Below are 27,234 nucleotides of genomic sequence, written 5' to 3'. Positions count from 1 at the left end.
CTTTCGTTATAGCACTGCATATGCTGAATGCTGGTGGTAAACACAATGCTAAATCTTCCACTTTTGGCAAAATAAAGCATTTTTGTTATCATATCTGAAAAATCTAATGTGATAGTGAAAATATGAGTTCAGATTCGGATTCAGCACCCCAAAATTACCTTAAATCAGTTTTCAAAGTTCATACAGTAAAAATCGTGTAAACCAGTGTTATTTCAGCAAATATAAGGCACTCTAACTACAAACATGCACTTTATCACCCAAACAACTGTTCATGCACATTTCAAATACTTAAAGTTTTTTTTACTATGTTCTGTGTGTAGCTAAAGTGAGTTACCATTTTTTTTGGGTCCCACAAATTACCCATAAGCACCATAAGTTGCGTCGAATTACCCATAAGTCCCATAAGTTGCGTCGAATTACCCATAAGCACCATAAGTGGCGTCAATTTTTTTTGTAGTCCAGTGTAATGGACTTCACTCAAGTATCATACCTCTAGTTTCATCATCTTATAATTAGCCTAATTTAACTCATAATCTGTATTTCGCTTCCTTTTCATTCTCGTAAGGTTAACTATACTTCATAAGCTTTTTTAAAACAGATTTTCAATGGTGTAATGTTTGACATATTGTTTGTAACTACTGACTAGTATGTTTGTGCAAAAGTCAGGATTTTATCCTATGATAGTAGCCTATTCATATCAATTTGCAGAGATGCTTCATGCGTGATGGTTAGACTTGTGACTTTTAAATTTATTTCTTTGTTGCTTCCTTGTCATTTTGTAAACAACTAAACATCATTTCCTTTCCATCTGAAATCAAACAACCAACAATAGTTTTGTTTGTACTGTAGCCTGTAAAAGTTTATTATTTATGTAAGGGTTGATTATTTTTTAGGGCTTACCATATATGCACAAGGATGATATAGGTCAAGAACTTTCGCAAGTGATTTTCGCATCTAAAGGTAGAGGTTGACCTATATGTATAATAGATACAATACGGTACATGAGACAAAATTTGTCTTCATTTTGGTTCCTTTGCATGACTTCTTATCACTTGCTGTCGGAATCGGCAATTGCCAAGATTATCAAACAACTCTTCATGATATTTTTGTCACGGCAACAAGATATGTAAAGTTACTGATTATATTATACATGAGAGTTCAAATCAAAAACTGATAAAAAAAAGATGTTAAAATGTCCGTTGTCACAAACAAAAATATGTGCGCTTCACTGTTCTCAACATTTATACTTTTACAGTGTTCAATGTTCATGCTGAAAATATCACGCAATTTATAAACACTTAAGCAGGTAACAAAACAATCCATTCCAGGGTTTGACCTTAACTTTTTTTCGCACTGCCCAACCGGAACAGTGACTCATCATTTGCACTGGTCCGCACAAGATCGCACTGGTCCGCACGAGATCGCACTGGTCCGTCCCGTTTACTGATAAAAACAAGATTGTCGTGAGAAGCCCGAGGCCAACCCAGGGAAAACCACCTTAAAATGACAATAATGAATGGTGGCAATAACATGGAAATATACAATGGTAATTTGGACTAATGATATTGAAGACTGGTCAGGACTCAACTACAAAACTGCAGTAGAAGAATCTTACAACAGAGAAACTTGGCGTCTCATTGCCTCCAACCCTCGACGAGAGGAAGGAACTTAATGATGATGATACAATGGTAATAACAGTAACAACATTTTATCTAGGCAAGACAATCAATCTATGTTGAGTCTAATTGAGTCATATTATTATTATCATTGGATCACATAGTGGCTGTGGGGTGTGAACTAATTCATATCATGAACATCTTGTCCTCGAATTTGTCTCCTGAAAAGGTTGAGATAAAAAGTAAAGCGCCATCTAAGTCGTTGAATGGAGTTTTCAGTAAAATGTTTCATTTTTGTCCGGAAGAGTAAAGATTTGGGCAGCACTGAAGTCGCTGATTGGAGTTTCTGCAATTTTTTTTATCAGTTTTTTTTCGGAGATGAGTTATGAATCTTTTATTTGTTGAAAAGATCTCAACAACTTTTCTCTTGTCATGAGGCGGTTGTTGTTAGTTAAGTATTCTTCTTTTTATAAGGTAATATTGTATAATATATATTACATGTGGCTTATGAAAATAACTTGAATACATTAACTTTTTGCAAATTTACAATGTTTAAACAAATCAATGTAGCCTACCAGTACTATAATACGATGGTTGAACTTGATGACCTGTGTAATGTTTTAGAGGTTTCAGGTAATCTTAGTAGGGTAATGTCACTGAAGATCAGGATGATTGATTGTTTTAAGTCCTATGATCATGAATTATATCGTTGCCAAAATATATCTTATACTTTTACTCTCAAGAAGTTGATTTTGAACTTCTGTGACAGGAGTGGGTGAAACTTAGTTGTCTAAAAACATCAGTTGACTGTTTTAACAACTTTCTTGACATTATTTAGTCATTCGCGTCAGGGCCTGTGCCTTATGTCAGTGTGGTGTTGCAGCACAAATAACCCCATCACATCGTCACAAACACCAGTTGCGTAAACTTTGGCTGCCCTGTCTAGTTTTCTTCTTGTGTAATAACTGGTCTCAGCGCACAAAACCTTAAATGGTTTAAACATGGGTGAATACTAATAGCTGTTTGGGTAATTTGTACATGCTTGTAGCTAGCACTGTTGCAAATGTCAACTTGGAAATTTCTTCCTAGATACAGTTGTTTTGTACCGGTACTAGTATATATCAAGTAAGGAACCACCTTTACCAGTTTCATCATCTATTTGTTCCTTCTTCAATAGATTAGACCGGGCATTTGTCCCAGGAGTCCGCTCCGTTAGCACAGGTTTACCAGTTACCAGTTATATAACTACTTTATGATATATATATATATATATATATATATATAATAAAAATTCCTTTCTTTTCAATCTGATATTTACCAATATAACACAAGGAATTTTACAATATGATGCCTGGTACATGGTTTCATTATGTATATACTTACTAACATACGATTGTGAAGTAACATGTATTTGTAGTTGTTTCATACGGGTCTGCTACTATTCGGTGAGTCCGATTCGGTGAGTTCCTAACCCCTAACCCTAAAATGGCAATGATAAGGGTCTGCTACTATTCAGTGAGTCCGATTCTGTGAGTTCCTAACCCCAAACCCCTAACCCTAAAACGGCAATGATAATTAGGCTACGGTACCCGATAATTTAAAAAAAAATTGAAAAAATCCCCTGTTAAGGGATCGGACTCACCGAATTGGACTCACTGTAACAAGCCATTCCGGATAATTAGGCTACGGTACCCAATAATTAAAAAAAAAAAATTGAAAAAATCCCCCGTTAAGGGATCGGACTCACCGAAACGGGCCATTCCGGTTTCATACAATAGTTTGATCATTAGTTGTTTTTAGTTTTCATTGTTTATAATAGTTACTGTTAAGCCTATGTTTTATGGAGCATTGGAGCAACATGCTTTACTTGTGGTTCATTTAAATTGTTGCAACTCCTATGTATTAATTTTATTATTAATTAACGGTCAATGATATTGAACTTTTCATCAATTGTCTTGGCTCTTTCTCTCAGCAGAGGACACAATTCAAAGTTTTGTTGTAATATGAGATTTTGTTATTAGATTTTCTGAAACCCTGCGAGGTATGTGTTATTGTGTCAGGCACTTGTCATGGCTAGGAAAAGCCTGATTAGTTCAAATTATAAGACTTGGTTATGATGATTTTTTTACAAGCATAAAGTAACTTTGCAACTAGCTATGGAATTAACGGGAAGAAAACGAGCTCAAAGTCTTCTCACTCAGCTCAAAGGTGTCATTGAAGAACAAGAAACAACTATTTTGAAGCAAGCTTCACAAATATCTGACTTAAAGGAAGAAGTAGAAAAATTGACAAAATCTCAAAACTTGTTATTAGAGAAAGTAGAACAACTGGAAAATCATGTGTAAGTGCATACAAAATCTATTTCTTTGCTTTTACTGTAGTTTGAATTCACATCTTAGTTATGTGTGGTAGGTTGGTGAGTTGGTGACTTTATGTATGTTTTTTTAAGTCAAATATCAATTTGATAGGAATATAAAAAGAATGAGATGTCTTTTGATCGATGGTCGAGAAAGGTTACAAAGCAATTGTTCGATCATTGTTGATCACACCAATGGGGCCAGTTACCCCTCCACATTGCCAGATTGTAGTGCATTTGCTCCAACTACACAGAGATTCACTTAGACTCTAAAGTTTTGTTTTGGCCTGTGTCATTGTATAATGTACCATATATAATACTGTATATCATATCTTTTGTTTTTGTAGATCATTTGTTGTTTAGTTTTTTTCACTGCCATACTTGTTGTAGCAAGAAGATTTTATGTAAAAGGTTTGACAAAGAAATAAACAATTAGTTAAAGTTGATAACTAATAACTATACAAAGTACCACTAAATAAAAGTGCATTTGGTGAGGTATAATATAGTCTATTTCCTTTATTTGAATTTGTGCTGGGTCAAGGCAGAAAAGATTTAAAACCGCTGACTTGGAAGTTTTAATTTGGAGTAAATTAAGTGATGGATAGTTTATGCACTTTGCAATTTAGTTTTCTCTTGTCTGCTAGCTGTCAACCTTTTTACAAACAAACCTGTTAAAGTTATAATTATTATAATCTTTTTTGTACGGTAACCTTGGTATTATCATTACTGTATCTTATGTATAATATAATATATATTCATTAATATGTTGCTTTTGGCTTCTAGATGAAATACTTGCCATTCTTAATAAAAGTAGTTGCGTAGGCATCATCATCCTCAAACAATTTTGTAGATTTTTCATGTTTGAATTGAGCTCACAATATATGTAGCTAACTATCATACGCTTCAACACATTCTTTATGTTAAGCAATCTTTATGTGCGGCATAACCGTTATTTTGTCTGGTGTAAAAAATGTGGCATGCTCAAGAGAGGCTGAAAAGATGCGTGGTATCGCAAACAATTCAGAATGTGCAAAACAATCTCATTAAACTAAATGAGTGGAGGCAGTATTTTGGAGTTATGCTTTTAGATCTCATCTATTACTGGTATGTCTCCCATATGACATTATATAACTAACAACTTTTTCATTGGCGCTAGATGGATTAGCTGATTGCACTACAAGTACCAAATAAAAATTAAGAAATCTTTATGAGTTCTTTATGTAATTGTTTAATAGTAGCTCAATTGTGAATATTTACATAGGTAAATTTATTTCCACACTTCCTTGGAAAATGTTAAGCTACACCTTTATTAGATGGCAGTATGAATAGTTTATCGTATTTATTTTAAATGTATCTTCATGCATGGTGACACTGTATCATCAAAAGCTTACGCATATCATCGTGAAAATAGTATAATACTGTATGTGGAAATGACGTAATTTCCTTTGTGCACAATGCATAGCCTTCAAATATGCTGAGGAGTATGTAAATATTTATTAAGCTAAACCGTTTAGGTCTAATATATATAACTATCTATTAGCTTGATGGTGGAGCAGTAGGTGGCATTGGATTATCCGTGGGGGGCTAGACTTTGTCCAACAAGTTTTTCAACCGGTATTGTTGCTACCATTTAGTTACGCACAATTATAATACTTGCTCAAAAACTGTTTTTGCACAATTGATGCATAAATCGAAGTTTCACATGAGCATTTTAACTTAATCTGCTTCATTTTGATTTTTGGAGCAGGTTTTTTCTCTTTAATTTTCATGTTTTTTTTTCATTTACACAAAAAACGCAAATCAGAATTGAGTTTTTTGTGCAGTTTCTATGTTTTCCTCTCAATTTGTCCGTCATACAAACTGTTTACTTTTTGCAATATTAATGTGTCAAAGGTTGCTATGCTTTGAGCAATGAGCAAACATTGCATGAAGTTTGTGACCATTAGCTCTATACTCAAACAATGCTTCTAGTATTAATAAATAATAAAAATTTATGAACAGCTTTCACTATCCAAAGTGTTTTTAATTTATGACAAATATTCTTTTTTAGTTTCAGTTTACGATGTTAACTAGCAAAGTTAAGCAGCTGGTTTTTCAGCATTGATCATTTTACTTTTTTGTTGATTATGATACAAAATGTATATGCAGTAGAAACAAGTTCGTAACCATATTAATACTACGGTATAATATAGCTCTACTTTTAAAGTAGCAATATTACAAAAACAATTTGCTTCATTGATTCAATTGCTTGTAGAAATTTAATTTGTCTTTTTATCAGATCTGACGTTCGTTCTAACACCAAAAAGCATCATCGGAAGAAGAGCAGTTCTTCGGGAAAAAACAAGGAGAAGAATGGTTTGAGTAATCATCAAGTCACCAATGGCAGAGGTAAGAACCTAAAGTGTGCTGACGTTTATTCAACGTACTAAGAACTGGTTTTATTACCTGCACATATTTTATATGTTTACTCGGAACAAATTCGTGGATGCATTTTTAGAATTAGAGCAAGGTATGTCGTATTTTTTACGTTCTAATAATTATATGCATATGCTGCAAAGCACAAAAGAGGAGCAACTTGCAAAATATAAGGAATTAAGTGCATGCTGCACAGTGCACACACAATTACACATTGCCATGAGCCTTTACAAATGTTAAATAGTACCATGCTTTGCAATATTCCCATGCAACCTACGTTTTTGAATTCGTATCTGATCTTCTCGTTGTTCGAAACATTATCCAGTTAATCTGTCTGAATTTTTACGCTTTGGTTAACGTCCTTAGCTGAGTTGTAGCAGGCTTCACGTAAACACACCGGTAGCTCTTTTTCAATGACAGTTTAAATGCATTTTGTTGCCTGTCATTGCTTCCGCTGAGTTGCCAGTCAACTTCATCTTCCTCGCTGGCTTCAGATTAGCTTTGCAAACTTCCTGTGAAAGCGTTTGTTTTGTGTTTTAACCAGTAGACAGCATGGAAGCCGAAGATCGTGATCGAAGGAGCTCTGTCAGCGTTGAAAGATCGAGCAGCTTTCACCGCAAGCACTTGGAGGAGCAAGACGCCCGGCTCAGTCATGGCAACGACTACGAGCTCAGCTCGGATATCCGCGACCGTCAAGTTGAAGTTATAAGGGTAAGCAACTAAGCATTGTACGTCTGCAGACAGGCGCGAATCTAAGAGTTTTTTCGGGGGGGGGCCAGAAAATTTGAAAATCAATTAAAAAGAAAGAAAAAGCTAAACAGATATGAACAATGATACTACGACTGTACGACATATACGATATGCTAGAAAATAGACATTAAAACAACCATTTTCATCAATTGTGATGCCGAGGGACTAATATCAGCTGTTTAGAAGCATATCAAATCATTTGATGCGGAAACATACAATTTTTCACAAAATTTCGGGGGGGCCCGGGCCCCCTGGGTCCCCCCATAAATCCGCGCCTGTCTGCAGACGTTGAGTCAATGTAAAAATGAGGGATTTTACTGTCTGGGTCTGTTCGTGTTTAAGGTCAACGTCATTTTGACAAGTTTTGTTGTACCAATCAACGTCTCTTGCAATGACAAACGGCAGTGAATCATCGTAAAATAGAACTAATGCTGACCATCTTGTTTGTGGTTGCGGTAATTTGCAAGCGACATGATTTCATTTGCTATGTAGAGTTGTGAGCAAGTGGAGTGTTATTACGTGTGAAAGTGACATGGAGAGTGATTTTTAAGCAAGTAGCAATGTACTGTAAGATTGTGCGCTGATGCCTCATTTTATCCATTATACGCTATTCTAATTCTAACGTTACTTAATTGCACTAAAAATTCTGAGAAAATTTGAAACCTTGCTGTTGTTTTAGTTAGATGAACAGCAGCGTTGGAGATGTGACGTCATTGAGCATGCATAGTTTGTTTCGTTTCACTTGCGAAAAACCCGTTGTGCGGTCTAGTTAGAAAGGCTTTGCTTTGTTCCGTGCTAAATTTAATGTCGCTGACAGATTTACTTAAGATCATTGTTCGCCGAAGAGTCACCGCTTTATTGCAAGGAATTTCAATCCGCCAATGGATAGGATTAGAACGGTCTGTCCTGCTCCATAGTTCTTTTACTTGGCGCTGCATTCTTTTAAAAGATTGATTTGCATATGCAAATGATAACAAAGAGGCTTGTTTGAGAAATCAGATCCCATTAGCAAGAAACGAATGTATTGGTTGGAGGGCTCCACTGGCACTCCACTTATCGAAACGCGGTTAATCTTGATTACGTGGATAGGATGATGTTGTTGATTTACTATCTAGCGATACGTTTTATTGTGCTTAGTAACACTTTTATGTAAATAAAAGTGGCTTCTTTTGTAGATAAGTCAGTTATGATCTACTTCAGAGGTGCACCTTTTGAAGAGGCGGTTTGTAACTTTGCACAGAGCTGCTGTACTGCTGTAGTAGTAAAATCGTTTCACTTAACATGCGTTTTGCAAGTCTTACTACTGGGGCTGATGAAAATAATTTTGTTGTTAAAGTTGCTTGGAGAATTAGCTGTGTACAATTTAATTTGTAAGCAAAGAGTGGTTTTTATGTACACCTAACAAACCAGCTATTTTATAGGAACTGCAGACGTTGAATCAATAGTAAAAATGACTGGTTTTTGTCAGCCGGCATTGTGGTTTGTAGCTGTTGTGAGTGGATACAAGGAAACGCGAGTTGTTAAAAAGCAAAACTGGCTAACAGTAACACAGTAAAGACTAAGTTGTAAAACTGCCTTCAAATCTAGATTAATGACATAATTGTACAGGTTGGCATTTTTTTCTTCGGGCTATTTTGTCAGGTTTGAAATGAGGGCTGCATATGTGACAGTTTGCAAAGCGGTTGTTTTGCATGACAGTTACAAGGTTTACTTCTGCTTAGAGATGAATATGAAGTCTCGTGAGCTTAGATTCCTTTCAATCAGATTGTATAATCGTGTCAAGAAATTTAACATCATTTTTTTTCAAATTGATAGGTTCAAATTGTAAGTAGAGTGTGTACTTAGGTAGTCTATTTGAGAATCACTGAGGAAGCTACCAACTACACCGAAGTCAATACAAGACAAACGTGGAAGTGCATACTTTAAAAGTAACAATCACTTTTCATATGATGCATCATGTAAAATGTGACTGGGCAATGCTGTTTAATCATCGTTGCTTTGGTTGGTTGCTGCACGCGATGTATGACATGCTGATGGACTTCCTTTAGTTATATTGGTTAGCCGAGTGTATGTTGAGTACAGTAGTTGAAATAACCTCCAGTATCCTGCGTGCGGTCTAGCTTTTCACTTCTAATGTCTCTCAAACGTTTGACGCACCACCTCTTTCAGTATTGGACTCTGGCATTGGTTGCCTTCATTGTTGGTACTTCGTCTTGATACCTTAGTTCAGCAGTCGGCAACCTGCGGCTCCGGAGCCGCATGCGGCTTTTTTATCTCTGCGCTCAGTCTCACGCGGATGCGCTCTACAATGAAGTTCAGGAGCATAAATCCATTAAATCGTATTAACTGCGTGAAATAAATTATTAAAAGAATATGTGTGTGTTTATATCTGACTATGAACCGATTAGTTGAGTTTCCCAGTCGTGTTAAAAGTTGACAGCTGTTGGAATGGTAACTACAAATCAGTTATACAGAGTGCGACCGAATAACTCGAACAAAAGGCTTTCCTGTAAGCGTTAGGTTTTTGCTGTAAGCAGTCAGTAAGGTGGTGCGGCTCAGAGCAGGTTTTAGTTTAATGGAGACGAGATCAAATGGCTCTTTCAATGCTAAAGGTTGCCGACCCGTGCCTTAGTTAGACGTTAGAATGTCTGCTTCTGAATCGGTAGACATGGGTTCGATACCCTGTCAGGCCATTCCAAAGACTTTTCAAAAGTGATATGATACTGAACCTTATTATTGCTTGGCACTTAGCAAAAGAAAGTAGGCTAGTTATCTGCGATTATACATCATGCTAGTATGTATAAGCACTAAATCACATTACTTTAGTTATACATATATAACATATTTTACTTTTTTTTAATCAGAAATTGTATGGGGGAGCTGCAAACTGTGAACACGCAGCCCGAGTGATCCAGGAAGCATACCGCAACTATCGGATGCGAGTCAATTTTCAAAAGATCAGACATTCCAAAACCCGTCGCTTGACAATTGACAATATTCCTAACTTCTCCTTTCCTTCGTCCCCCACAGGGAGTGGGCCTACCGGGACTATAAAACGCAACAAAAATTCTGAAAAGAACGATGTTGAAGTTGTCGAGCTTGAGCTAGAACACTCGTTTGAGGAAAGCAATCAAAAGAGATTTGATGCCGCTCATGAAATTACAAGCGAAGGCAGCATGCCTACCGTTCAATCCTTACAACTGACCAACTCTACCAAAGATGTTCCTGAAGATGGGGATGTGAATATAAGTGATGATTCTGATAAAGTGCAAGACGAAGACACTGTGACTCCAAAAGTTGTGGCATCGCCAACGGAAGGCTTAGTAAACAATGGGCCGTCTCCACCATCCCAAGAAGAGCTGGTAGCTTCCATTTTAACTGGAACCCCGCCACCATCTTTACAATATGCCCCCTCAAGAAAGAAACGACACGGGTAAGAATGAATATAAAGAAATACCGGTGTAAGATTTTTAAAATGGTTGTTGATATTTTTGTGGTGGTAGTGATATGAAATGTACGCTTTAATCATAAGAAATTTTTTTTTTACATTGTGTTTTTAAATGGTAATGTGATCCTTCATTCCAAACGCCGCATCACCGAGTTGACAATTGACTAGCACATTGGAATTGTAATCATGTTAAAGGGTGGATGTTATTACATCCCTCAGAGCAAACAAATGTAGAACAGCCGGCATTCTACGTTGGCATTGTGCGGTGACTGTACAAAAAAAATAGGCCTATATAGCAATTCGGTAGTTGCTATCCCAATGTATGGAAGTAGTCTTTACGTGAATTAACATACAAAGAACATGGTATTTCAATCCTAAACATTACTACATAAATGGAGTTCAAGTTTTCTGTGGTTAGTTTTTTCGGTTACTCACAGTTTTAACCGAAACTTGATTCATGACGTCAACGATTATTGCTTGCGCATGTCTTCGGACGTCAGTACCGTGATGAATTGCTTTTAGGAGCCTTGGTTTCGCTTCAAGGCCAGGCCTATTTGTTTTGCTAGTTTGTGTGGTATGGTAGTTGCATCCTTGGTAGTTGCATCCTTGGTAGTTGCATGTAAACAAGTAAATGTGTTCAAAAGAAATCAGAACTCATATATTTTTCTCAGGTATGAAACGGTGGTACTCCCCTCCCAGCTTCCCGCGACCCCCGAGCATACTGCCACCCCCGCAGAGACGCCGTCCGTTCGACTGAGAAGGAGGCCAAACACCACAAGGTTTTCGGCCCAGTCCCGAAATAGCGACAGCGACGTTACCAACCGACGGTCTCCTGTCTGGCACAGGACGGGGTCGGAATTAAGCCTCACCAGTTTTGACAACGAAGCTGATATGGAAAGCATGAGAAGGTAAAAGTAATAAATCGTGTAATTTTTTGTTTGTTGTATCCAGGCTTACGCCCGGTGATTAAAAATTTAGATTTTTTTGTCGTATCCAGGCTTACACCTGGTGGTTGAAGATTTAGATTAAGTAGACGGGAAAGCAATGAAGCCAATCTTCATGTCCACCTTCAGGCATGCCTTTAAGTGTCCTGCCAAAGACACAACCGCGTGCTCCTGAGCGGTGTCGATCTGGCGCCCTTTCGAACGTCGTTCCAGTGCTCTCACCACTCGGCTATGTAGCCGACAAGATGTAGATTAAGTGGACGGGAAAGCAAGGAAGCCAATTTTCGTGAACACTTTCAGACATAGTGTATTTGTTATAAATGATACAAGGATGCTCTTATTCTCTTGGGAATGTGGCGCTGAGATAAAAACCCGATCGTACCATCAACGAATGCACCATACTCCGTCCACCAAATGTACAAGAAAATCCGTGTTTAATAAGACCTCACAGCGATTGCTTTGCAGTAGCCTTTTTGTGTAGGCTGGGTGCCATCGCCAACAATGGGTGGTAATAGGCTAGACATTTCCACCCAATGGTTAAGACAACCACAACTGATCACATTCTAACTTTCAATGCACCAATTGCACCATGTTAGGCCTTTGCCAAAATTGGGACACCATAATCCAGAGCTTATTGCAAGCTCTTTAATACGGCTGAGTATTTCGTTTTTTCTACTACTTCTCTTAGCTATCCAATGATTGCTTTTTGAGCGCATTGGCCTGATTTCTGTCTGTCGCGAATGGAGTCGGTCGCGAATCAATGGCATCGAATTCAACTAACAATTATTTTGCACTTCAGTTCATTTCGGGGATCCACAATTGATTCCGAAAATTTTCACATCAGTCGTTAAATGATAAAGTTATCAACTGTCAAGGAAATTCGGAAAAACAAAAAATGCATTTTTAAAGGTCAATTTGTTTCGGTTAATCCTTCATCTTTGTTGTGTTCGTCAAATTTATTGTTCTTGCATTAAATCACATTGGTTCACCGGCTCATACAAAGAACATGGTATCAAACTGAACATACCCTTCTTGATTGGACCTACTTACACCGTAGGCCAGTGTTTCTCAACCTATTGTGGTTCACGACCCCTTTTAGGTGTTTAATACAGCCTGCGACCCCTTCCTGCTCTCTTTTCTATATAATAGATAAGCTATAAAAATTAGCACAAAAACACATTTCAATAGCGTTTAATTTCAAAGAACTGCTGAATGTCACAACTTTTAATGTTTGGCGTTTCAAACCGGCCTCATCGCGTTGAAAAAATTCTAAATGCTTGCTGATGTGATTGGAATGCTTTGTTTCTAAATGCCGTTTTAACTTTGATGGCTTCATAAATTCAGCACTGAGAACTACATTGCACAAAACACACTGTGGCTTCTCAATGCTGGTGCTAACTATCGAAGTAATGCCAAACATTAAATACTCTTCAAAATATGTTCGTTTCTTGTCCGTGGTAAGTAGGCTTTAGAACTGAAAGTCTGAAATATTTATAAACACTGAAATACTTTTACTCCTGACTCACTAAACGCAACTGCACAATAATTATAATCTGATTTAGACAAATGTTTTTTAACAACTTTGTTCTTCACTTTTACCGCAATTTTCTTCAGTTCGCCGACCAAGGTTTTTCGACAACTAACGTTTTGAGACTGTTAAACAGGCTGACTTCTATTTGAACAAACGATGATAAATTGGCCTACAACCGAGCTACGCGTTTTCTTTCGTAACAGTGCAACTAATTAGTCCCTTGCTATGACATTACTGTATATAAAGTGATTGCTGCAAATTTTTTTCCGGAATTCTTTGCGACCCCCATGACAGGACCTTCGAGACCCCCTTGAGGGTCGCGACCCCCAGGTTGAGAAACGCTGCCGCAGGCGAAGTGTTTTTTTTTTTTTATTTGCGCCCATTGCGATAACATATACAGTACACTGCGATCACAGATGCGATACAACAGACTACAGGAAGCAGCGAAGTGACATATAGTCTTCGAGTCAGCTGCTCTCTTTATTTTGGCTTGCCATTAAGTGTCTTTGCCGAGACACAGCCGCGTGCTCTTGAGCGGTGTCGAACCCACGTCCTTTCGAACGTCGCGCAGAAGTTCTCACCACTCCGCTATGCTTTGTGAAGTGACCTACACATACTGTAACATCATTGGCCACTGTGGTGTGTAAGTAGAGCAACAAATTCTACTCGAGATTCTTATAACTTTTATAATTTTCAACATTTAATAACGTTCTTGCTGCTTTTAACAGGCTTGGCAACTAGCTGGTTAGCAGCACGATTTTTTACATGAATGCACACTCCATGAATAATGATCAATTTGCTTTCAAACCAATAAAAAAAAAAACACAACGATTGGTAATCTTTGTAATGTAATTGTACGTGTAATACTAGTTGCACGTGATAAAACTAATTTATATTGGCTTTAATACCAATAAAAAAACAAAACAATTTTTTTCTACAAAAACCCAGGCCGACTGGGTTTCATTGGAAAATTTTTTACTTTGGTAACCCAGTTCCACTGTCAATGTACATTGCACAGTGTGCAACAAGCCAAGGAAAACATACTAGAAAGCTGACTAGAAACCACTACCGGAAATGGCATCGATTTGAAACTTTGCTCCACTTGTAACTTTGCACACTTGATGACATGACCGCTTACAGCATGGGTTCTCAGTAAACTGACCTTTGGGTAACCTGCTTTGGCACCATATGTCACTCACGCATTTGCTATCAACGTTCATTAGTAATTTGACTTATCCAATTACGCCTTATTGTACTTCAGTTGCACGTTTATTGACATGTTGTATTTTCAATAAAATTAAAAAATTCTATTAGGCTGGGGTCACTATTGATTGTTTGATTTGCGGCAACACTTTCAAATAGCGTAGTCGACGATATGGTTTGTAGTGTAGCCTGGGCGTGAATAATATACAGCTATTGGCAATCACCTCATGTGTTACCTCCCAGATAGCGAAACTGAACATTTTGCTGCCTGGGCTTCCCTTGTGCAATTCTTGGCCAAGCAAACGGTGCGTCATGTTTGATTGCAAAAAGTGTAACGTTTGTACCCACAATCGCAGTCGATATTTCACAAATACCCTCTGTTTTACCCTTAACCATTTCTCACATATAGACCCTGGTTTCAAGTTCAATCCCATCACATATTCCTAATGCATTCTTTTACATTTCTGCTAGTTACGAAAATCTCTGTGTTCTTGTTATGCATTTGTTGTGGATAGGTTGAGATTATTAGATGTCCCCAACAACTTGACCTAAGTTCTTTGTCATTCCTGATCTAATGAGACTTTTCCACCGCTCTGATTGACAGCTCAAAGCCGAGCAATTAAACCAAAACGATCTCGGCCAGCCACCATTGATCGAACGTAAAAAACTGATTTCCTTGCATCAATGTCCATCATGTAGAGATTGTCTGGTGCGGCCGTTGTGGTCTTGTTTTTGGACAAACGTTTCTTCAGTATCATCAATTCATTATCCACAGCTCGGACACGGCGAGCATCACCAGCGAAATGTCATCGAACCTCGCCGACCCATCTCACAGCGGCTACCAACGAAAAAGTACTCTCAGTGTTCGCAGTAGTTGGAATAATGACGTCAACAATGACGTCATTCGGAAGCGACTATACAGAATCGGTCTGAATCTCTTCAACAAGTGAGTCTGTTGTTGTTTAGTTGTTTTGACTCACTTTTCTGGGGAATTTCGTGATGTTACTATGTGACATGCAGCCTCTGTGATGACTGTCTGTTCATTTAAAATATTGCATCGGTACTTCAGTAGAGGTGCCAACACGTCACGTATCACTCACAGCTTCAACCATTATTGCAGTTGGTGGGGATGATGCTTGTCAGTGATGGTGCTTCAGCCTTGCCTGGTCAAACCTCATTTTTACAACATATCACAAACAATGCATGACTGAGTGCTTTTGACTTTCTCTGTCTGCACCATTGCCATTCTATACTTTACTTTTTGTCTCACGCCAAAGCATTTGATGCATTAAATTATCAGATAAACTTTTATAAGTGCTTTATCAGCTCTTTGTGAAAGTACTTGGTTACGTTTTTCTGACCAATACTAACGTTAGTTTGCTTCGTTTGCAGTTGATTTTGCAAGCGACGACGACAGGTTGTTAAATCATCTTGGTCACAAGCTGATGCTCATGGCAGCTGGTGCGGTTGTATTGTGGGAGTGAAACGCTTCGAAATTTTTTTAAAGCTTTTTACGTTTTTTTTATTTTCTCATTGCATTAACCCGCTTTACAACCCTAGAAAATTAGCAAGTACTTTTTGTCAGCCATCACCAACAGAACAGTGAAATAGAACGAACTAAAACACGAAATATGATTTTTTTTTTACAGAAAGCCGAGCAAAGGTCTTAGCTTTTTAATTGACAACATGTTCGTTGCGAACTCTCCGCCTGCTGTGGCCGCCTTCCTGCTCAACCGGAAAGGACTGAGCCGACAAATGGTTGGAGAATACTTGGGAAACACTCAAAAAGTTTTCAACCAGGAAGTTTTAGAGTGAGTTTTGTTTTCCAGCTTCCAAAACCAAATTTTACAATTCGATCACCAGCCTGGTTTGTAACCAGACAACAAAACCCGTTACTTTTACATTGATTCAACGTCTGCAGACGTTAAGACTGTTTGCAGAGGTTGAATGAATGTAAAAATGACGAATTTTGCTATCTGGGCAATGCTTATCAACTGTGTTAAGCTTTTTCAAGCTGCTTGTGGGCGTTCAGATTATCAGTTTTTAAGACTTCTTTCTACTGACAACGCTCGATATTGCTCATAGACACGGCATAGGTGGTATTTCATACACAGCGTGGTAAGGCTGCCATTGAATCCAAGGAAACTTATGGCCATTTCAAAAACGTAATTGTCCATTTTACCATCTTAACAAACGAAACAGTCGGCTCCAACTTCCTTGAACTAAGGCAGGAGTCTTACTTCACTAGTTTCTTTTTCATTCATTATATTCAACAGCTGGTTTCAGTCAGCTTTTCTTGCATTTGGGTAAAATCCTGAAGAAGCTGCCTTAACGGAATAACGGTGGTGAAAGTTTTATCAATAAATTATATAAGTTTTTGAATCTGGCTCGTTTTATTCGGTTTTTTCTTGTATTGATTTTCTTTTTTAGTTTTGTTGAACCATAGGCATCGATACGCAGCCGAGTAACGCAATCAGATTTAACGTATTTAAGTTTATAATGATAACATTTACAGAAAAACAAAAACAAGAATCTACAATGCTACATTGAAACAAATTTTAAACTTGCTCGACATCACATGATATTTTCCGGGAATTTTTGATTTGCGTTTTCTGACGTTACAAATGATTGAATCAACCAAGAGCAGACCAGCTTGTTGATAAACTGGATGTTTGTTTGCAAACAGCTCAATTATGATGTTTGCTTTTGCTTGGCCTGTGGTTACCGGCTTCCAAACTTTTTATTCCTTGTATTGTGTTGGCGTTTTGTTCTAAAACCAGAATGTTAACCTACTCCTGCAGCTTGACAACAACGCTTATATCCAGCCATCAAGTCAGCCTTTTTTACATTGATTCAACGTCTGTAGACGTTGAATCAATGTACAAAGGCTGATTTTGATGGATGGGTAATAAGTATTTATAGGATTGATGTTAGTTAAGTCAATAAAACTGTATGAACGTCACCACGTTCTTGTGGCACGGTTTTGAAGCCCAATGATTCACGGCTGGCCACCTATGCGTGCTCTTATTCGCATAACGTATGTTGCTGGAGAAAATTATTATTTAAAGTTAGCTATAGAAGCTGTATTAATTGCATAGCTTAGCTGATCAATGCTTTGTTTTTGTATTGTATAGGTATTTTTAAATTATGTCCAAAATATCATCAATGACGAACGTCGTAATATTCAGTCATCACGTTTCCCTTAAAATTACTATAATGGTCTCACTGCTACATCATGAAACATTGAGACATTTGCTGCTATTGCAATTTTATCCAATTTCAGTTTATTCCGAAAACCAGCCGCTCACGACAGATTGTTTAGTTTGTAACCATTGATTTGTTGTCACTTTGTTTAGTTCGTCACATTGGTTTCTATTTCTAAAAATAGGTGATTTCGAGTTTAATGAGTGGTTTGATTGAAAAATGGGTTACCTACAATAATAAGAAGAACTTAATTCAGCCTGGTCCGGAACTACCGTTGCATTGTTGTGTCTAACTTTAAAACAGTAGTGTTATTATTAGCATCCGCTAAGACCCGGAGTTGCAATATCGCGGTAAACGACCGGTTTGCTTTACTAAGAACTCAATGCCAGTCGCTGAGGGATAACTCCAATCGATGGCAACCGGCTTATGTTGATTTCCAGCTCTATATATTGATTTCCAGCTCTGTATGCGAATTGATGGACTTCAGCAGCTTAGAACTAGACGAGGCTCTCAGGTCGTTCCAAGCTCAGATAAAAGTCCAAGGAGAAGCCCAGAAGGTTGAACGACTTGTTGAGGTACTTTGAATGCTAAGACGATAAATCGGCATACTTTACTGCAAGCTCTGCTTTATTTTAACCATGTTTATTGTGTGGGAACGTTTTTGTTTTCAAACTGTTTCTCATGATAAAATATTAATGTATCTGGCTATAAGCTTAAATTGTCTAGTCTAATCATAGCAAAGGCCACTATTGCACCAACCAACGGTGTGGATCAATTCCATTCAATAATATTCCAATGCTACATTTGCAGTCATTTTCTCAAAGATATTGCACGTGCAACCCCAAGCTGATTGAGAATTTGCAAAACCCCGATTCCATCTTCGTTTTGGCGTTCGCCATCATAATGCTCAACACTGACCTCCATTCCCCCAACATGAAGCATGAGAAACGGATGAGCGAAGAAGATTTTGTTAAAAATTTGAGAGGTTGGTTTGCTGATGATGTACGCCGTTTTGTATTGTTTGTTTTCCTCTGAGAGGAGGGGGAGGACTTACGTTTTTCCAACCTCTTGTATCAAGCTTGTTATGATACATAGTTGATTCATATTATTTTGTTGATATTTATTTATTGTTGTTCATTAGAGCTAGCACCGAACAACCAATGTTTTGTGTCTTTGCATTATATCACCCATTATCATTTCACTTGCATTCCAAGTTAATCGGATACTCAATTGAAGAAATCTTTCGTGTATGATTGTAATAGATTTTTGTGACATTTTTGCTTCGTGGGTTGCTGATGTGGTGTGTATTGTTGTGATAGAAAAGTTTTCTGAGCTGAAAAATCATTGGGAAACATTGCTGTTTAAAAACGAAAATATCACAAAGCAATCTTCAATCACTGTGTGTCTCATACTCCTTTATCACCCACCACTGCTAGACTAACTACCCAGGCTGCAAATCAACCGTTTTTTTAGATTGATTTAACGTTTGCAGACGTTGAATCAGTCTAAACAAACGGTTGATTTTCTGTCTGTGTAGGTAGGTAGCGCTGTCATGCTTGCAACGGGGTAAACTTTCCTCTTCCACAGTTTAGTGCCATCCACTTGTCCATGTAAAAGTAACAGAACTTTTGTTTTTTCCATTTATTAGGGTAGCCCCAAACTCCCTATACTATGTAACTATTTGACACAAGTATTTTAAGGTCATGTATCATATTGGAGTGGTATTTCAACAACACCAGCTCAATATATATCCAACTAATAACGCGATGGATGTTTCTCCCTCCACAGGTGTGGACAATGGTGAGGACCTGAGCGAGGTACTGCTGAAGAACATCTACAACCGAATCAAGGAAAGGGAACTTGTAACCATGGGTGACCACATGACGCAAGTTGTGCAGGTGATTGCATGGATGGATGGTCTTGGTTGATGTTTATCCGTGTGTTTCTTTGGTTTGGTAGCATTTTAATTTGAAATTAAGCCACCGATTCAAACTTCATGGACGGCATCAATGTTTTTCTTTCTCATGTAACATACTTCGTGCTGCTTGCATCTTGAGCATTTTTTTTAAGGAAACTTTCTATTGCTTCCTCGACGAAAGAAACCAATTGATTGTGACAGCTGGTCGACGACGTGCTGCTATTATAATCGGTATTGATGAGGCGAAAACAATTGTATGTTGCTTTCCATACAGTCTACTACCCAATGGGTAGCAGTAGTACCTATGCACATTGAAGTGAAATCGACTATTGTTTGTCCAAAACAGGTTGAAGGCAGTATAGTCGGGAAGAAACCGGTTTTGTCCGTCCCTCACCGCCGGTTGGTATGTTACTGTCGTTTGTACCAAGTCAGCGATCCAACCAAGCCTCAAAAGTTGGGACTGCATCAGCGGGAAGTCTTCCTGTTCAACGACATGGTCCTGGTGAGCCTGCATTGTTTGTAAATCTTCGTTATTTTCCGGAAATCTTCGGTATCTCGTCACGCCCGAAGCTTGGTCAGCGCAATAGAGATATATAATAAACACAGACCAATCTAGTTCATTTTGTTGATATGTCCAATCAAGACCACTATAGGACTTTGCAAAGCGATATTATGTTATTGTGGTGGTGCAGTTAAGCGCATACTCTGCAGTGTAGAATGGTTTACAGCGATTCCACGACTTCTAGTTGTGCTGTTATAGCTACGGTTGTTTTTCTTCAGAAAGTATGCAGAAAATCTTCACAGATACCCAGACAACAAATAACCATTTTTACATTGATTCAACGTCGTGAAACATAATAAAGTGGTTGGTTTGTTGTCTGGGTGCGTGGCAATGATTGTGACGCTTTCTGGCACTTTTGCAACATGTTTTTTTCATATTGCTGCCTAATATTCTGATTTTAATTAATGTTTCGTTGCAGATCACGAAGATTCTTCAAAAGAAGAAGACCGGTAACTCATACACCTTCAAACAGTCCTTTTCCCTACACGGAATGACATATCTTGCCTTTGAAACTACCTGTAAGTTGCCCACCATTGTCAAGTTCAAATATCTTACGTTTCCGTGTGTTGTAAAGAAAGCATTGCCAGATAGCAAAATCCGTCATTTTTACATTCATTCAACGTCTGCAAACAGCCTCAACGTCTGCAGACGTTGGCTCAATGTAAAAATGACGGATTTTGCTGTTTGCATAGTAGCAACAAGTCACAGTTACTTTTTGTTCCTGAAACTGTGTGGTCGACACCGTTGTATTCCCAGCCAGTGAATTAATTACTTTTTACATTGATTTAACGTCTGTACACGTTGAATTAATGTAAAAAGGGATTGATTTGTTGGCTGGGTTAATGCACGTTAAGCTGCAACTATTCAGATAGCTGGAACAACTTATGCCCAACATTTTTGCAGTGCAGTAGTATGATCGTTAAATTACTTGAAAGCGATGAATGAAATCAAATTTGCTTGCAGCAGATGTTGTGCAAATAAGAAGATTTTTACGATAACTTGTTGCTTTCCTTTAATAGTTTGCTCTGTTACGCACTTCGCTTATTGACGCGTGCCCAACAGGCCATTTTTTTGCATTGATTCAACGTTTAGAAAAGTTGAACCAATATCAAAAATCTAATTTCCCACTTGGGAGTCTCACACTTCACCGTGCTATGCACGACAAGCGCCATATTTCATTGTGTGCTATATTTATCTTAATTTATAATTGCTTTTTCGTGAGCTAATTATTTCTTCATGTCCAAACACAGTTTAATGTGATGGCGGAAAATTAGTGATATACATTAGAAACTATCACATGTACGTACATTTAAATGTGCATAAATGTACATCTGTGGACATGCAAGCATAGAAACATTAGATTGATTTCACCACAAGTTTGTCCTCTCCAGTTGCCTGCTCTTATTTCCGGTTTAACAAACAAATCGGAAACAGAAATCGGTCAGGCGTGACCGTGACGTCATCAACAAGTTTTGCACTTCAAGAATTCTTTGTCATAACTTTTTATGCCGCTACAGAGACGTCGTTTTAAATTAGTTTCTTGTCAAAAGAGGTTAAACCAACATATATGTGATCGCATTCCAGATTATCCGTTTGGAATTCGTCTGATCAACGCTATGGATAACAAAGTTTTGATAACCTTCAACGCACCGAATGAGCACGATAGAGTTAAGTTTGTAAACGATATCAAGGAAAGCATAGCAGAGGTGAACCAGATGGAGAGCCTGCGCATTGAAGGTTGGTTGCGTTTTTGATTTATGTTTTGCAATAAAACAACTCAACACAGTAGACCACTTCGTTCCAATTTGTATTGAACTTTTTCTCGCAATGCTTGTAAGGGGATACAGATATAAATTATAAAGGGTTTTCATTCATCACTGATGTTTTGCGCAATAGATCAATGCGCATCAGCTGGGAAAAATTTAGGACTTCACTCGATCTATTCACATACATTTCCACTTTTTTTTATTCCTAATGGACGTGCCTTGTTAAACTGACATTAGTTGATTGACCAAAGTAGGTCGGATTGTCGAGGGCTTACTGTATACCACTAGTCATAGGTGAATGAAAGAGTTTAATTTTCTTGAAATTTCCCTCCGTCAATGTCGGTAACTGGGCCTATGTCAGTGGTTCAAAGCCTCTACAAGTCTGTGATAGCCGGTCGCACAACCGAGTGGTGAGAGCCATGGTTCGACGTTCGTTAGGGCGCCGCTTCGACACCGCTCAAGAGCATGTGACTGTGTCTTTAACAAGACACTTAAAAGCATGCCGTCGATTGCGGAGTGGCGCCCCTTCGACTATATCCTTTGATTTCTCTCATGCATGGTACGCAGCTCCAGAAAGAAATGCCCAGGGCCCTTCTTAGGGCTACGGCCTACTGAACTGAACAAGCATGTGAAGCTACCAGGCTCTGAAAGAAGCTTTCTTAATGTTAGCATCATATTCCCCCAATCAATCATAAACGATTTCGCTTCTGTTCGCCACAAGAGAAACAACAAGTTCAGGTACCTATGATTTCATTTTGTTGCTCACTCTTACCCATGTCGTGTTCATTCAGCTGAATTAGAAAAAGCCCAAGCTACATCGCCAACCGAAGTGAGAACAAACAACTTTTTAAACATTGATGCGAAGAAAATGTCAACGTCGATGCAGAACCTCAATGACTCAAGTAAGTTTTAAACCAGAAATCTGTGTTGGTACCGGTAGCAATCTGTGTTGGTGCCACTAGTAACCTGTACTGGTACCGGTAGCAATCTGTGTTGGTACCGGTAGCAATCTGTGTTGGTACCGGTAACATTCTGTATTGGTACCGGTATCAATATTTGCTGGTGCCGGTAGCAATCTGTATTGTTACCGGTAGCAATATGTGCTGGTACAAATCTGTGTTGGTACCGGTAGCAATCTGTGTTGGTGCCAGTAGTAACCTGTGCTGGTGCCGGTAGCAATCTGTGTTGGTACCGGTAGCATTCTGTATTAGTACCGGTGGCAATATCTTCTGGTGCCGGTAGCAATTGTATTGATACCGGTAGCAATATGTGCTGGTACCAATCTGCTGATACCGGTCCCCCAGGCAACTGCTATCATTTCGTATAATCGTTTAACCACACCACTTACTTGCATTTCTCGCTGAACGCATTGATTTTCAACTTCTTCCTCTGAACTCGCAACGGCACGAGGTAGGATTTGTTAATTCTTTCTATTGTTGTTGTTGTAGGCTTTTCTCGTGTGATGGTGCACGACCAGAGACCGACGTCGATGTACAATCTCAGCGTTGTCAATGAAACTAATAATAACAATTTTGACGTCAGTCAAATTACCAGTGACCCGGAAAAATCACCCACGCGTAACGGTGACCCTTTGAAATCACCAGCCCGGAACGCTCCGCGGATTCCTGTGATCGGAACATTCTTCGGGAACTCGGGAAAGCGGAACGTGCTCAAACGCGCAATAAAATTACCCGGAACTCGGCTTCCGGGCCAAGTGCAAAACGGATCAACACCTGCCGTGGTAACCTCCCACGAAGTGTGATATCCGCCATTTTAAATGTTTCTTCAACGGTTGTCTCAACTGCGGATTTGGCTAATTACCATTTCCTATAGTTCTTCAAGCCACCAACATCTCAAGCAGTGGGTGTGAACTTGCAATTTTCCGCTTCTTGATACTCCATGATGCTCCATGGCGGTGATACTAGAAACCCTCAAATCAGAAGCACGTCTAGAATGTCTTGATTTGTGAGCGACGACAAGTCTAGGGCTAATTGTATCCGCTTTTACGAAAGCGGAATTTCCCGCGTTGGATCTTACAATTGTTGCTATCCAGACAGTAAACCAATCGCTTTTTACATTGTTTGTAGACGTTGAATCAATGTACAAAATGACTGATTTACTGTCTGGGTAACTTGCTAAAATAGTTTTTGAAATGGAATTTCTTTTTTACGTACTATTTTCTCAGGCTCATTACTCAATGTTAATGAGACCGACCCAAGTACCAGACTCCTTGTTCAAAATTCCCACAATCCCAAGAAACAATAATAATCCAAGCCACAGAGCTCGCACTGACTCATTCTGGAACGGAAAAGGAATGACGTCATAGCTACTGTTTCCGGTCGCTACGTCATAGCCGGCCAACAAAACTTGTCGTTTTTACATCGTTTCAACGTCGTTGAAACGATGCAAAAACGCCAACTTTTACTTTTTGGTTGGTATGATGCCCAAGATGGCCACATATAACATTCGGTCAGTGCAAAGGTGTACAAGTGTTGGAATACCACACGGTGTTAGTAAAGCGTTAATTATACGGCTTGCATGCAGACTGAAGTTGTAGCCGTATCACAATTACACAACAGTGAGTTGCCGAATTCGAAAGTGTTGTGAAGACTTTGCCAACAAAGACAATTGCTATGTGTACATTCGATTTTCGCTAAATTGAGATTTGGGTTGTTCATATATTTCAGTCCATCAAACTACTGTATTTTCCATAGAAATCTCATGGACTAAAGATTTTTGGGCCGAAGAATTCTTTGTGTCGTTTTTAGCGTGACGTTCTCGCGTCATTTAGGATTTTGCGTCATGACGTTTCCGTCATGACGTTTCCGTCATTACGTTTTCGTCTAGGCGTTCTTGCCCTCAATGTAATTATTACGTCATTAACGACGCGATTTTTTGCCTCTCAAAATTTTTGTTGTGTTGGCTTCCTTTGTTTGTTTCTGTTAATTATCGACTTAGCCAACGCATCAAATGCATTGATTTTTTGTTGTTTAACGTGATATAGATCAGTTTGTTTCGAACTACGTTTAGAACAAAGACATTCTGTGCTGTCAGGCCGGTTCTTATTGTTCCTATATACAAATATCTATTCATTTTTGTGTGTTTTGCCATTTTTATTCAAGTGCAATCACTGGACCGTGACAATTATGACATGGTCCTTTTGCAATTACTGATTTTCTTCGAATAGCTATCTTTTGATTACAAAGCTTTTGTTTCTGAACACGTTGTAGTTACTTTCCAAGTTACACCCATTCCCCGTCGATATACCATTGATGTTGCTTAAACGTAAGCTACCACGGTTTTTGTGCTATAGCCCAGACAGCTATTCAACCATTTTTTACATTAATTCAAATAGATTACATTGATACATTACATCAATGTAAAAAACGGGCTGCTTTGCTGTCTGGGAGGCGATTTGCTAGAGTCATCATATTCAACTAGTCTTTCGCCCTCTTTTTGCTTTGTTTTCGCCTAATGTTCGCTGACGTCACTTCCGGAATAGGGCAGCCATTCATCAATACACTTCCATGACGTTTGGTCGGTAACAATGTCTTTAGCTTAATATGTTGTGGCCCTCAATTTTAGTCCTAACTTTTTAATTTACCACTTGATGAAGTCTTAGAATCTTTTACCAACTTTGTCACACCGGAAGAAAGAAAGCAGTACAGTACGGGGGTTATGAAGAATTGCTAAGAAAGCTCATCTCCTCTTTGTTCACAATCACAATTGGATTATTATTCAGGGGTATGTTGAAAGGGCTGTTTAAAGTCATGGCATGTCATGACATTGTTGTACTCCAGTGTTCCCACTGCTTACAACATTGCTGCTTTCCGTTTGTTTTTAACAATTGCTCCACCGAAGAAAGTTATCAATGCACTCCAGACATAAAGACGTCAATGCACTCCAGACATAAAGACGTTGGGTATATTTCTCTTAGTATCGGCTCTTAGTGGTCATTCCACTTAAGCGAATGCAACTTGTCTTTGTTTCCAATTTCTCACCTTTATTATCTCATCACCCGGAAAGTTAAAGCCGTCATTATTACATTGATTTAATGTCTGCAGACGTTGAATCTACGTGAAATGGCGGATTTTTCTTTCTGGGCATATCATCACCTGCGTTCAGCCTCCCATCAACATCGTTTTTCAGTTACAGATTGTTAAGATGAATTGTTTTTGTTGTTATTGTCAAGCGACTGCTGATGGTAATAAAAGAACAGTGTTGACTCAATTTATGTGATAATTATTAATGTACTTGAAAGTGGTAAACCTCTATGATTTAACGCAATATGAAATGTTAAAGCTGTACCAAGAGAAGACAATGTAGGAAAAACCCTAATCCAACTAAACTTCCCAAGTAAGAATACCCCGCTTAGATTGATTTTTGCTAATTGCAAGATTAAGTTACTGATTGTATATTTGGTCACTCGTGCCTGTTTCATATCTGCATTACAGCCAAAGTAGGACTGACTTGCCCACATAATGGCATAGCCTACATTTGTTTTTTTAGGCTAAATTCTTCAATGATTATTTGATTAAACTGACTATACTCAAGGCCGTTGAAAAAATATTTTAGGCTTACCAATGAGACCTCCGATCAAGGCCCGATTAACTATGAAGCACAAGCCTCAGGCCCCCTGGTTTTTGGGACCCCAATATTTGTTACATTGGTACCGTAGGCGTAGGTAGTGAAAGTTGTTATTTTTGTGTGACTATTTCAAATTGTGTACCGTAACGATTTATTTGTGTAGAATAGATTTAATTGTATTGTTACCAAGTTTTTTTTCATGATGGTGTTGAAATGTCCGCCCCGTTAGCTCAGTGGTTATGCGCCAGGCTCAAGACCATGCGGCGCTGGTTCGACTCTCCGGGTGTGCGCTTGAGCATCGCATTTCAGGACTGCTCTTCATTCAGCGGCACCTAGTGAATGGAATAATTCCCCAGCAACAATACTTCCAACAATCGGAAACTTCACTCTGCCAATCTCGGTGACCGGCCCTGTGTCAAGAGCCTTTACAAGTATGCGAAACTACCAGGAATAACCAATCAAGGCTTTGTCAGTCGGAAGATAATGATTCAAAACCAACCAAATAATATTATATACAGCCCACTGAGCTACGCCGTAAAGGAGCCACGATTTATCTCGCTCGCCGCGCTTTGGACCCCGACCATCTCCTCCATGCAGCATTCAAGCGACCACCACCTATAAAGCAGCGGCTGAAATCAAGACGCCCCTTTGTGCCTGCCGCACAACAACTACTTAAGAACGCAGAAGAACTTGGTTTAAGTGCGGCACACTGAACGAACCACATGTGGAACACGGAGTGGCAAAGTCACACCTCCATGCTCCGTGACTTCATACCCGACGCCGATCCCCGTCCACCAGGGATGTCCCTCGCAAGGCTTGCGCAGGTCAGGCTTAACTGGCGTCGGCCGCTTTCGTTCGTACATGCACAAGTGGGGCCTGGCTCCTTCATCAGAATGCGAGTGTGGTGCCACGGAACAGACCGCAGACCATGTCA

The 27,234-nt window shown here is 38.8% G+C and overlaps 1 protein-coding gene across 1 annotated transcript; it reads left to right on the top strand.

Annotated features, from left to right (window-relative positions):
• The first annotated feature begins 3,753 nt into the window (after window positions 1–3,753).
• On the top strand, window positions 3,754–26,379 carry LOC145774331 (IQ motif and SEC7 domain-containing protein 1-like). Its single transcript, XM_082585556.1, has 15 exons — window positions 3,754–3,957; window positions 6,251–6,360; window positions 6,947–7,098; window positions 10,002–10,570; window positions 11,257–11,493; window positions 15,039–15,209; window positions 15,913–16,074; window positions 17,928–18,042; window positions 18,278–18,452; window positions 19,256–19,365; window positions 19,732–19,887; window positions 20,366–20,465; window positions 21,532–21,684; window positions 22,505–22,615; window positions 23,162–26,379. The coding sequence occupies exons 1-15, from the start codon at window positions 3,773–3,775 to the stop codon at window positions 23,473–23,475; spliced, it is 2,820 nt and encodes a 939-aa protein (XP_082441682.1). The 5' UTR covers window positions 3,754–3,772; the 3' UTR covers window positions 23,476–26,379.
• The last annotated feature ends 855 nt before the right edge of the window (window positions 26,380–27,234 follow it).

Source organism: Aplidium turbinatum, chromosome 7 (assembly GCF_918807975.1).
Source record: "Aplidium turbinatum chromosome 7, kaAplTurb1.1, whole genome shotgun sequence".
Taxonomy (NCBI): Eukaryota; Metazoa; Chordata; class Ascidiacea; order Aplousobranchia; family Polyclinidae; genus Aplidium; species Aplidium turbinatum.
The sequence above is the reverse complement of the archived record's forward strand: the minus strand, read 5'-3'. Positions and strand labels throughout refer to the sequence as shown.

Coding starts and splice junctions, on each gene's coding strand:
- LOC145774331 (XM_082585556.1), top strand. CDS start 3,773: ATGGAATTAACGGGAAGAAAACGAGCTCAAAGTCTTCTCACTCAGCTC. Junction 6,361..6,946: donor TCAAGTCACCAATGGCAGAG/GTAAGAACCTAA, acceptor ACAGCATGGAAG/CCGAAGATCGTGATCGAAGG. Junction 22,616..23,161: donor GCAGAACCTCAATGACTCAA/GTAAGTTTTAAA, acceptor TTGTTGTTGTAG/GCTTTTCTCGTGTGATGGTG.